The 13192-nt window shown below is 50.1% G+C and overlaps 1 protein-coding gene across 4 annotated transcripts in view; it reads right to left on the minus strand.

Moving 5' to 3' along the window:
- Positions 1-216: 216 nt before the first annotated feature.
- SRGAP3 (SLIT-ROBO Rho GTPase activating protein 3) overlaps positions 217-13192 on the minus strand; it is a 252163-nt gene continuing 239187 nt past the window's right edge. For 3 of the 4 annotated variants that reach the window (XM_032841606.1, XM_032841605.1, XM_032841604.1), the window contains 4 exons: positions 12060-12240; positions 10691-10840; positions 8104-8431; positions 217-5441 (listed from right to left, as the gene is read on the minus strand). In XM_032841606.1, coding sequence (XP_032697497.1) covers positions 5028-5441; positions 8104-8431; positions 10691-10840; positions 12060-12240 — 1073 coding nt within the window. In that variant the 3' untranslated portion in view covers positions 217-5027. The remainder of the gene's footprint in view (positions 5442-8103; positions 8432-10690; positions 10841-12059; positions 12241-13192) is intronic. The other variant, XM_032841607.1, reaches the window with a different exon arrangement.

The raw sequence follows: 13192 nt of genomic DNA on the forward strand, positions 1-13192 counted from the left end.
AAAGCCACAGGAACGTGTTTGAGAAAAATTAAGCTGCTTTATTTCACAGGATAGCTCCACGTCAAACCAGCAGGCACCATCAGAATACGCAACAGAGGATCCAATCAGACACTCTATAGGACGGGCGTTTGGTTGTTAAGGTAGAGAAACGATATCCGGAAGAGGGTGACACTTATCATTACGTGGGGATAGGCAACCAGCAATTTCCTAGGGTTGTTTTTTTTGTTGTTGTTTTTTGTTTTTTTTCCTGACACAGTCTGGGGAGGAAGGAAACCAAAGGAAACTAAATTGACCAGCCACTCTGAAGCAATCAGAACCAAATCTATTGCCAAACCGTGTAAACAGTCACACTGCCCAGAACTAGAGTCTTAGCAGAAACTCTAGCCAGAATCTACTTCCGTCTGAGGGAGGCAAAGTGCACTCTGGTTGCTCTGGTTCAAGGAACAGCTTTGTTATTTGCCTGGGACAGTTCACACAGGAAGGAGGTGTTGGCAAGGGGCAGCGGTGGTCATTCGGCCAGTCCCAGAGGATGGGAGAGCGGGATGCTGGCAAGACTGACCTCAGAGAAGCCAGGAGGAGTCCGACACAACAGCGAAGTCCCTTCTCTCAGCTCCCCCGGGGCAGCTTTGGGTATGTGGGGAATTCTCTACACAGCTGCTCCGAGGAGAGGAGGCCCCAGAGAACCGGGGAAGTTGACATGAAACATCAGCATTAGCTCTGCATAGCAGAAAGTCAGCTAAGCAACACCTCGCTCACCCCCTCCTGCCCTGTACTCCCCGCCCGTCCTCCCCAGGCCAGCGGGGGCCACCCTGCCATGGTTGTGAGCCAGCCACTCTTCTTTCTGGGATTCTCAGGAGAATGAGGCATTTGCTCGAGTGTGGAACCATCTGGATATGTGAAAAGTTAGGAATAGAAAGACTGAGAGGAAGAACCATCACATTAGTCCTTGTGGTTTTCCATCAGCCGAGTACGTGTGCTGAGTGCCAAGGAGCCACCAGGCCACAGGAAGTCCTCTGCATTCATGCCTCCTGAATGAGAAAGAAATATACCCAACAAGGCACTCCAAGGGACTTCAACAGAGAGGCTGGCCCCACATAAGGCTCTTCCCCACATTGGCTCCCCTTCGTGTACCACAACCCAGTTCTGAAGTGTTTATAAGGCAGATCTCTGAGCTGCTGGTTCCAGCCGGGAGCCAAATGCTGGCTCCGTTTCCCTGCGTCTCTTCCCACTCGGATTTCTTCGTTGAATAGAAACCTTTCATCCCTTGGGAATCCATTTCTCTCCTGCCCCTTGGCCTGATGACCTCAGAGAAAAGACTCCCAAGTCTAATTCCCAAGCTTACAATTCCCTCCAGTTGTGCGCTCTGTCCTGGGTTCAAAAGGCGCTTCAAGGTGAGAAATCGTTAGCACTGAAAACAAGGAAAGGCAAGAATTTTTCATAGAATCCCACAGCTCAGAGCAGCTCTTTAAGAGGAAAGGGGAATAAAGGGAGAGAGGGAGAATGGGGTAGGAAGCACTGCTTGTTCTCAATTTTATCGGAGAAAGGTCTTTAGCGGTGGCTGGGCCCCAAGGCCCAGGAAACTAGACCAGGAATGAATTGTCTTTGGTCAGTTTTAAATGAACATCTTGCTGGTTCATTCCTAAAATAGACTAAACATCAGTTACACATAAAGACAGAAAGCTTGACCTCAGGGTAAGTTGAAGGTTAAGAAAAGAAATCATTCCGTGAAGAAAAAAAAATAAAATGCCCGTTATCAACGAACTGATCAGCATAGCTCTCAGTAATGGCGATGAACAAGTAGGTAAACACCACTCCCCCTTGTACAATTGGTTATATTGAGGACTACTAACTAGGTTTACTACATTTCCCCCACACTCACTGTACAGTTAGGTTTCTGGTATTTGTTTTTTACATTGATCTATCTACTAGGTGCAAAGATTTGGTGAGTGGCATTGGCTATAATTTAATCGTAGCCTTTTTAAAAATTACAGTTTCACATTTTAACAGTTACTTTCCAGCATTTAAGCAAATACAGCAATATATAGTGGACTAACACAGGCAGGAGTCAAGAAGAGAATGCCAGTGCTCCGTGACCATAAATGGGACGGGGTTGCGCATGGAGGGTGGCGGAGACATGCATAGTGCCGAATGAGGAAGTGGGGGGCGGGTGTGGTGCAGGAAAGGATTTTTCCATTTGGTTCTGTGTCAAGAATCGGATCTGGGGCTGGATGAGTGGGGTGTGAGCTTCCCTAAATGTGAACTCATCAGCCGTTTTCCAATGGAAAAATAGGTGCTCAAAGAAAACAGCTAATGCTCTGCCTTTAGGTCATTTGGTTAAGGGCAGATCCATTTTCAGGAAGGAAAAGATGCAGTCAATTCATAGGAAAAGCCACATGGTCTGACTGGTGTTCTGTATATCAAGCAACAGATTCGTCAACTCAAATTTTCTCTTTTCATCTTGTAGTCATGGCAGAGAATGTGACATTTTGCACAGGAGGCTACTGCATTAAGGTGTGGGAGTATCTCTGGGGTAGAAATGAGAAGCCTGTGTCCTGGCTGGACAGCATAGCGTCCTTGCAAGGAAGTGCCTGACACGGCCCTCACTCCAGGCCATCCATTAAATCTTGGGCACGTCACAGCACACCCCAAGGCCTTGCTTTCTTTGCTAAGCTATAAAATGGGGATGTCATCATCTGCTCAAAGATGGAGGGGCTCCTAACTGGTTCTGAGGCTCTTTGATTTCCCGGAGCTCAAACAGAACGGTTGGTTTTAGGCTAAACAAGGAGGTCAAGTTTGTCACTGATCTCTCTCTGACACTCTTTTTGTGCCCTTTCTCGACTTTTCCACTGAATGTGCAAACTGCCAATCCCTCCGACAAAATGTAATGGCTTACCACTCCCACACACCCAGGTAGTAGTGACTTAATAGGTCCCTCCCCCTGGGGTGTATTTACCTTTTTATGGAGGACCAGAAGAGAGGGCAAAACTTAATCCAGTGGGGTGAAATGGTCATGACAGAATTTCAAGCATCAATAAGTGGTATCTCTGTAGGGCTGCGCTTTAGGGCTCCTATGAAACTGTTAGGAAAATTCCACCACCTGGTTCTCAAATGCCATTAGGAGACTTCAAAAGGAAGGTCCTGGATGGGTTTTGATCTAAAAGACTTACCTTACTAATGATAATGAAAAGAGCAATCATGTTGGCACAGTGCTTTCCAGCTTAGAGCTTTGCTCCTTTACATTTTACCTTTATTGCCTTCATTTTCTGGAGCAGGAAACTGGGGCTCAATGAGGTGGAGTGACATGTCCAGAGTCCCACAGCTCCTATGGGGTGGAGACTGAGACTCAAAACACAGGATTTCTGATTCCAAACCACAGCCACAGAGACGCCACTCAGAGGCCTCAGGAAAAAGAAAGGAAGCTTGAGAACAATGAGGAGGAGACCCTTGGCTTGGCATGAGGGGATGAATAAAAGTGGTCCCCATAGGATCTGACCTGTCTGTGTTCCGTTAGCCAGAGACAGCCTATCTCTGGAAAACAAAGAGATCAAAAGAGGGAGTAAAATGGAACAAGAGTGATCCAGAAGGCCTTTTCCCAGGTAAGAAGCAGAAGTCTCCTCCTCATTCCTAAAAGTCACTCACCTTGGTTCTATCACCATATTTTGTAATTACATTAAATGCTCTGGAGGTGGTGGTAGGGAGTGGGGAGCAGTGGTTGGGAAGGGAAGGGGAGAGAGGGAAGCCATTTCACCTGCATAAGCTCAACCAGAGTGTTTTCTGGGTCAGAAAGGACGGCCCCTCTCTGGCCCTGCTGACAGGCTCCTGCGCCTCACACAGGAGGGCACCAGCCAAAGTAGGTCACAGACTGATTTTAAATTAAAATGATATGACTGAAAGCCTCCTTGCCTGTTTAGTTCCAGATCTGACACAGTATAATTAGTAGAAAGAAGAAAAGAAAAATTAAATATTTTGAAAATGGTATAAGTTAAACCTCTATAGTTACCACAGGTTTATTCCTACAGCGTGTCTAGGTTTTGAAGTGTTTCACACCACTGTTTTTGTTTTTTCTTTTTCCCAACCACACAGAACACTGTGCTATGACGGGGCTTAGGTTCTCACTATCCCCTTTATCTACGTACAAACACAAGGATGTTGTGGTCAGGGGCTATCTCACCAACACCCTCCCGTGCCTTCGGGGGTACAGTTGGCCCTCGGCCTCTGGGTGGAAAGGCAGGGTCTCTGGGGTGGACGGGGGGGGTTCTGTGAAGGGTTCCCCACCTCTAGGAGCAGCCTGCTTGGGGTACTGCCTGCCCCACCCTTCCGTTAGGGGCAGACTGTTCTGGAAGGCCACAACTTCTGGAGATAGTGGGAGACTATTTTTGTGTGTTTTTCTGCAAGTTAGTGGTGTATTGCTTCGTTCGCAGTCACTGAGGCCTCTAAATTCTCCCAGAAAGGTCCCTGCAAGTCCCACCAAGTAACTCAGCAGGAGGTGTTTGGTGGCATGGGTCTGAGGTAAATCTAAGTTTCATAAAAAGAAAAAAGGAGATCCTATATACATTTAGTCGTGTGTCCAGATCTAGTATATGTATATAGATGCATAAATATATATATATACACACACCTACAGACACATACATACATGTATGTGTGTATATATGCACACATATATATACACACATATTTATGTATGCAGAGAGAACGTCGAGAGAATAATTTTCCAGTGACCATATGCGGGGAAGCCATCGGCCATTTTGCCCCAAGCTCAGGAGATGCTCTCAGGGGGCCTCCTGCTCCTGCAGCCCACTGGAGGCCTGCTTACACGCGGGAGGTCTGTGGGATTCACATGGCTGAACGTGAGCTGTGGCCAGCATCTGGGCCTCAGCTCTGCACAGACGCGCTTCCAGGCGACCTTCTGGTCCCTGCAGGACAAGGCCAGGAGCCCCGGGAAGGCCGCGGAAGTCAGAGAGGCCAGCCTCAGCCGTGGCAGGCCACGTATGGCGGGCCAGGGCAGTGCCGCCCCGTCCTGTAGGTCACATGGTGCCCGACTTGTCCGCTGAGCTGTTGGGGAACATCTTCTCGGTGGGCGTGACAGCCGGGCTGCCCACACCCGAGCTGCTGCTGCTGCTGGAGCGATGCTGCACCACTGGCCGCACGGGCCGCATGGGAGGTGGGCGCAGCTGCGCGCCGGCCAGACGGGCGGACAGGGCCGGCTTGAAGGTGGTCATCATCTCGGTGGATGAGCTGCTGCTGCGGCGCATGGCGGCGTCTGGGTCGCGGATGACGATGGTGTGCAGGGGGCTGGCGGGCTCTGAGCTGATGGGGCCTGGCGGGTTCTTCAGGGGCTCCAGGGTGTCCAGCACCACATCTGGCGCCTGCTTGACTGTGTTCTGTCTCTCGAGCTCCCGCAACTCGTGTAGAGCCGTGCTCATGGTCTTCTCGATGTCCTGCCGAGGGAAAGAGCTCTGGTCAGCACAGAGGCTGGAGGCCTGGGCGCCAGGCCAGCTGCTAATCGGCCTATAGGCTTCTTAGGGTGGTGTCAGCACACACGAGCCTTGTGGCTGGGATGGAGGTGAAACCTCCAGGGTGTCCTACGACCAACTGAGGGAATCCGTGTGGGCATCACCTGCGTACTTGTCTGCACAGGCAGTAGACTGCAATGAGGGCAGGTGAGACTACTGGTAGGCTCTGGAGTCAGACAGACATGGGTTCCAACCCTGGCTCTGCTTCTTTCTTGCTAGGTGACTTTGGGCAAGTTAGCTCACCTTTCTGAGCCTCAGAATCCTCATTTGTGAATACAGATCATGATAACACGACCCCAGGGGGCTGATGAGTATGTTACATGAAACAGTCCCTGTGAAGAGGTTGGCATGGCTCCTGACGGTAAGCACACATTATCAATGATAATGGCAGTAACAGTGGTAATGACAGAGCACCAATCCAAGCCCTTCCTTTTTGCAGCTCATTTAATCCTCATACTTATAAGGTAGGAACTACCATTACGCTCATTTTACACATGAGAAAATTGAAGCTCCGCCTGGTTGAGCAACTTGCTCAAGGTTACACAGCTAGTTAGTAACATAGCCCAAGTCTCAACTTAGAGCCCAGGTCCCTAACCATTATTGTTATTTTAAAAAAAATTTATTTATTTGAGTAATCTCTGCCCCCAGTATGGGGCTTGAACTCAACCCTGAGATCAAGAGTTGCACACACTTCCAACTGAGCCTGCAAAGCACCCTACAATTATTATTTTTTTTTAAATATCCTCACCCATTGAAAAATTCCTTGGTGGTTATATATTAGAATATCCCACAATGTTCACTCCAGAATAATGCAACTGTCACATTTTTCTCTGTATTGCAATCAGAAAAGTTTGCTTTTTTCAAAAATGTAAATTTTAAAAAGCAACAAAACCTCTCTCACCTGTCTATGTAATTCCTGGAGAGTGAGAGCTCACCAGAATGAGAGCACTTTGAATGACACAGAGACCCACTGAGGCAGTCCAGGACCTGGGCGCGGTGGGGCTGCGTGGTGGACTGGGCTCATCACTCCACCCTCCCAGGGCTTCTGTTCCTCCTTGAGCCAGGAGGGGACGCTGCAGCTAGAAGTCAGCTTTCAAAACAGGAGCTCTGAGCTAGGGCAAAGGGCCTGGATTTTTTAGCAGGAAGACCCCTCTGCCATTTGCTGGCTGTGTAACCTTGGACAAGTCTCAGGCTCTCTGCACCAGGCTTTGCTTCTCTGCTGAAACCTTCACTTCCTATGAAGATGGGATGAGATAATGGATGGGATGGAACTTTGTGAACTGCCTAGCAGTGGTTCCACATTCCCTTTAGCCAGAGATCTTGGCTCACACAGCTGTTGCAGGGATGCCTCCACACAAATAGGGCACAGCCCAATCTACCTGGCTGCTGAGGGGACAACCGGGAATATTACTTAAAACCACTGCAGGATGGGGCAGTGCACAACCCCTGGTGACCCTGAGCACTATTAGGACACATTCCCTTTTCTGCCCTGAGGCAAAGCCAGAAAAATTGCAAGTCTGGTCACACTGATAGGAGTTGGGACCTGGAGATGTTCTTCCAGCCCCTTTTCACAGCCATGTCCCTCTTTACCCTCTTTCCTCCCCAGCCCACAGGCGGCCTCCTGCCTGCCCTGGGGCCCCCAAACAGGCTCCAATCTGGCACAGGCAGGGTCCCTGCCTATCCCTTTTGCTAGGAGACTATGTGATATCTGGTCAACGGCTAATAACTTTTATGCTTCTTCATGACATTTTATCCCTTGCCCAGAACACTAGCTACTTTAAGAATGGGATTTTTGTTCTTTTACCCAAAGGATTAGCTGTGGGGGACTGTCTATATGAGGGGAGAGATGGCAATCCTCTCCCCATCTTTACTATATCCCAGCCCGGCAGTGATAACTCCCGCTTTCTGTGTCCCGTTCGCTTAAATGAAGTCCCCTATGGACTTCACTGTTCTCTCTGCAGTACTCCAGCATGAACTGAAAGGTAAAACTATAAAAAATAAATGCAATGGTTACCCCTCTACCACCATCCCCACCACCACTCTACCCTGGCAGAATGTGAGCCAGAAAGACAGAAAGCTCAGAGAAAGAGCAGCTGAGTGGTTTAGGCATGAGCCTTGCATTAGTCTGAGAGATAATGCAGCAATCTGCAGAGTGGGGCTGCAGAAAGGCGCTCCGGGAAGATGGGACAGCCGGGGGCAGGGTCTGGGGCCATTTTAGGTCATCACTGTACTGTCAGTGCCTAGTGCAGCGACTGGCACACAACAGTGGCTCAATCAATATTTGTCAACAAAGGAATGAATGAATGAACAGATGAATGAATGAATGATCAGACGAATGAATGAATGAGCCATCTTGTGGAGACACCTGCCATTACTGCATCCCTCTCACCAGCCCGCCCCCAGGGCAGGCATGCTGCACCCATCCAGCTTCTGCTCCCCTGGGGAGGCCAGCAGGGGGACAGGAAGCCAGCTTGCTTAACCTTGAGCCTGGTGTGAAGGGCAAAGTGGCTCCCCAGTCTGCAGGCTCCCACCCGGCCGCCCTCTGGGGTTCTCAGCTGGCCCAGCCTGCCTTCCCACTGGCCCTTACTTCTGCCAGGGCCTCAGCCTCCAGGGACTTGTGGTCCCCCAGGCTGCTGTGCCTGGTGGAGCCGCATGTTGACCTCATCGAGTGCCCTTCCGAGAGAGCCTTCTTGTCAGGGTAGTTGATGCTGCCGGCACTCCCAAATGTCGCCATCCTCCGCTTCTCAGGGCTCTCGATCCTCCCCCGGGTGAGGGGGATTTTGTGGGGGCTGCTGGGGCAGGCGGCAGCCCGGGGTGGCGTGTCTATGCTGGGGCCCAGGCCCCGGGGTGGGCTGTGGGTGTCGCCCCCGCTTCGGCGCCTGGGGATGGCCGCTCCATCAGATCGTAACCGCACTCTGCAAAGGAGCCAGGGGGCAGGGGTATGGGGCAGAGGTCAACCCTGGCAAGTCTCAAAATGGATCAGCTAACCCCAGGCCACACACTACACACTAGTCTAGGGAGCAGGTATAGTAAAGCCTCATTCAGCCAAACTCAATTATGCAACAAAAGCACAGCCTGAGTAGGTAACTCAGTGGCAAGGGGCAGGTTTAATCTGCACACGCGAAGGAATCGGAAGCATTCTGCTTTCCAAACTGCAGACGGTGGTGCTACTAATTACAAAATGAAACTTGTCTACACGTCAAGTCAAGGCCAGGAGAATTTCAACCTGAGAATGCTTTGGTGATGGTTAGTTGGGCTCATGATATGTTCTTAAGTGGTTCAGACATTTCCGTGATTCTGAAGGACTTCTTAATTGGTCTGAAGCATTGAGGCTTGACTGTACCGAAAAGTCACCAGCTCCCTGCAAGCACAGGAGGGGGACCCTGGGAACTGAACATAGTCCAGTGTTGTCGCCCACCCCCAATCTCCCCAGCAAAGGGCAATTTCTATGAGGCTTTTCCAATCTTGGAAAATTAGGTATTCGGGAGTGAAAACTCAACATGCCTTGTCCATGCATCTGGCTACCTTTCACTTTTTAGGGAGGCTCTGTGGGAGTGAAAAGGGGACTAGAGTATCTATCAGGAGGGCTGGTTTTGTCACAAACTTTCCTGTGTCCTCTTTCAGACCCACGTTATTGATCTGGTAAATGGGCATTCCTTGCCCACCTTCCAGGGAGCTTTGGTGAGTGTGAAAGCACTCTGAAGATAACAGGCTCCACCCACAGGCGATTTTGCCACATTCTAGGGAGGTCAACAAATATTTGAAGGGAGGGGAGGCTGGAAGTGGCAAGGGGGTGGGAAGGAGGGGCAGACTGTTGGAATGGGCTGTGACTGAAGGGCCAAGTTCAAAGTGGTCAGCAGCACTTCAGATCCCAGAGCCACCAGCCAAGCTAAGCACTACCCGTGCGTACCCCAACAGGACCAAAGCATAGGTGTTGGAGAGGAGGAAACACGGAGAAAGAAAAGAACCAGAATAAAGTAGGGGAGGGAGGGAAGAGGGAGAGGAAGAGTGAGGCAGGAGAAGGTATGGCCCTCCTAGAATTCAAGGAACCATGGCTTTGTCTTCTACCTACCCCAGACTTCCATTGTGGCCCCAATTCCATTACCTATCATGGTGCCTTTGCTGTTTGCTGAACTGAACAGAATATATGGAAAGGAGGCACGGAGATTTCTGCCGAAGTAAGTTCATAAACATATGTTCCTGTTGCAACTGTATCTCAGGCTCAATCTGCAAGTACCCATATGTGGGAGCTGATCCCATGACCTCTCCAAAGAAAAAAATGAAGACTATGACATTTTGAGAATCTGACTGAGAAAGCAGCGAGAAACTGTCAGCTTCTCTTTTCTTCTTTTTCTTAAAATTTTTTAAGGGCCACATTCTTTGGACCACAGGGGCAGGCAGAATGACAAGCACAGGGGCGCCTGGGTGGCTCAGTGGGTTAAAGCCTCTGCCTTCCGCTCAGGTCATGATCTCAGGGACCTGGGATCGAGCCCCACATCGGGCTCTCTGCTCAGCAGGGAGCCTGCTCCCCCCCACCCCTGCCTGCCTCTCTGCCTACTTGTGATCTCTGTCAAATAAATAAATAAAATCTTAAAAAAAAAAAAAAAGAATGACAAGCACAGCTCCTTGCCTGGCAGAAAGGTCATGGGACACAGCCCAGCCCACACAAGGGGAAGGGAAGAAATTGGCAAATGTGCTCCCACCCAATAAGTGGGTGGAGTTGAGTGTCAGTTTCCCCCACCACAGCGTGGGTGTGAGTTTTCTGTTTGTGCAGTGTACTTCAGGGAGTATGTGAGCCTTAAATTTTTAAATATAACACAACTTGGTCTTCAACAGAAAATGGGGAGGAGGTGCAAGAACTGGAGAGAGGTAGGAAAAATACTTGTCCGTTTATAACTCTTTCTCCCTATTATTACTATTTTACATAAAAGGCAACGATTTGCCATTATATGTCTTTTCTCCTCCTTCTCCACACCCCAATTCCAAGCTGGACCATTTTGTGCCTGGTATTCTGGGCCAGCTCAGCCAGACCCCCCAGTGTGCCTCATATCCCATCCTGCAGGGAACAAGGGGCAACAATAGCCTCCCTCTCTCCCCTCTGCCCCCCAGCCTCTCCCAAACCAGACACAGCTGGGCATGGCACTAGCAGGAAAAAATGAATCCGCGTTTCCTACCGGCCCATCACCCCCCCAAAGCCGTAATCCGAGATGTGCTCCGTGGGTGACTGGAGGTCGTTTTTGGAGGAGGCCTTGTCATCCAGCAGCGGCCCGCTGCTGGCCTCGCTGTCAGCCTTCTGGCTCAGGCTGTCGGAGAAGGCATCATCCCTGGGGAGAAGGACAGATGTGAATAGGGAGTGCTTTGCTCCAGAGAAGCCCAGATGCGCAGGGCTCCTGGAGACCTGTCCGAAGGGTGGATCCACACACACTTTATGATTAACTTATGCCCATTCTCGGGATGAGGCCCTTCCCACTCTGCGCCTTAGCACCACACACATGCCCACTGTCTCACTCCCTCCTGAGTTACTTTCTCCAGCAGGAGACCACCCTGCTCCGCCTCAGGCCCTCCTCTAGGTTTTTCTCCCCTAGGCTGCTCCAGGCTAGGACGAGCTAAACGCAACAGGGAGTGCTAGAGTAATGGGGGGAGGAGCCCACAAGCTGAGCACTGAGAGCTGAGTCTCCATGTGGGGCCCTGGGCAGCAGTTTAGGGCTAAGCAAGGGAGGAAGAACAGTGCCTCTATCCCTCAGCTCCCCACCCAAGGTTTTGAATAATCATGAGGTGGTGGTCAAGGTTCCTCCACTGGCATTTCTCTTGTTGCCTGCCTGGCCCTGGACTTTTCTCTGGTTTCCACCATCTCCCCTGCCATCAAAGCTTATGCTTTCCCTTGAGGGCCAGCATGGTGGCTGCTTCCCTGACAAATCAGTTCCATCTGGGCCTGACTCAGAAGGAGTGTGGGTTGTAGGAACCTTTGATGGCTTCCAAAGAAGAGAAGGTGTGGACTTTCTGCGTCTTCAGGTAGGGTTAGGTATTTGGGATGCAGGCCTTTCTTTCTTAAAAAAAAAAAAAAAAAGTATGAAAAAAATAATAGTACCCCACTAACTGTAAATGAGGGGATGATTGTTTCTGTGCATCTTCTGAGCGAGCCCCCTGGGGGACAGAGAATGGTGGGCAGTGAAGGGGGCAGTGGGTTGGCCGCTGAGTATAGGGAAGGCCCAAGAGGGCAGAGGAATATGGTAAGACCCCGTGGAACCTGAGAACCAGGGCAGGTAATGAATGCCCTGGAGGCTGTCCGGGGGTCAGGATGGTGAGCCAATGGTACTAAGCGCTGTCTCTGTATGCTCTAAAGGATGAGCAGTTTGCTTATTCATTAAGTGGATCATCATTTAAGGCGAAGTTAGAAAGAATCCATTCTTACAAAAGACCAATGTATCATACCAGCAAGAGCAAATGGTTTGCATACAGCCCAGCACTCCTATTCCTGTGCCCATTCAAGACATCACTAATCAATTACGTCATTCTCCACAGAAGGTCTTGAGTCCCACTCACATGTCCTGCACGACTATGTACTGGTGTGGGATGAGTCCGTCCACGCCATTGTGACGACCCTCCCACCAGTCCTCCGAGGCGCGGTGGTACAGTAGCAGCGAGGCCCCCTTCTTGAAGGATAGTTCACGCGGGGACCGCCCCACGTAGTCAAACTTGGCGATGGCCTCGATCTGCTCCACTTCTAGAAGGAGAGCAAAGGAAAAGAGCATCCATGAAGTGAGCAGGATGGCAGCCAGGAGCCTTGCTCAGATGGCTTTGGCTTCTGTGAGGCAGCACAGACAGCAAGCCGGTGGAAACAGGGTGGGCTAGGGCTCAGAATACCAGGTTCTAGCTCAGATCTGCTCCCCATGCTGTGGCCTCAGGCAGGCCATCTACTACTTATACCCACCATATACTTATTTTCCACTACCCCTCTTGTTTTCTACTTTCTAACACTAATTAAAATAATATCTTAAGAAATCTCTCGTTCTTCTACCTCTCAATACAAATTCCATTTCTATTTGTCCGTGAACCCTTTCTCTCTTCGTCCACTTGCAATACTTTTAGTGGTTCTTATCTTTTGGGTGTAGATGGACTCCCATCGATGCAAAGTTGCTGCACACAGTTTTCAAGGGCTCACGTAACTCTTCAAAGCACATTGTTATGGACTGAATTGTGCCCCCCACCCCCACCCCTCCCCCAGCCAATTCATATGCTGAAGTCCCAACTCCCAGTGTGATGGTATTTGGAGACAGGTGTTTAGGAAGTATCTTCGGTTAAAGTGAGTAATTAGGGTAGGGCCTAATCTGACAGGACTGGTGTCCCTCTAGGAAGGGGAAGACACACCAGAGATCTCTTTCTCTCTGTGAACATACACAGAGGAAAGGTGGTGTGAGGACACAGTGAGACGGCAGCTTTCTACGAGCCAGGAGGAGACGCTTCACCAGAAACCTGCACTGACAGCATCTTGATCTTAGACTTCTAGCCTCCAGAGTTATGAGGAAATAAATTTCTGTTGTTTAGGTTGCCCGGTTCTGTTCTGGCAACCTGAGCTGAGTAACACATTCATCCATGGATTCAATTTTGGAGGAGAGACAATTCTCACTGGGGCCACAGCTCTAACCTATCTCTTTACACACGCTCATTTACCAATC

The sequence above is a fragment of the Lontra canadensis genome, unplaced genomic scaffold (genome assembly GCF_010015895.1).
Source record: "Lontra canadensis isolate GAN:19392208 unplaced genomic scaffold, GSC_riverotter_1.0 scaffold124, whole genome shotgun sequence".
Lineage (NCBI taxonomy): Eukaryota > Metazoa > Chordata > Mammalia > Carnivora > Mustelidae > Lontra > Lontra canadensis.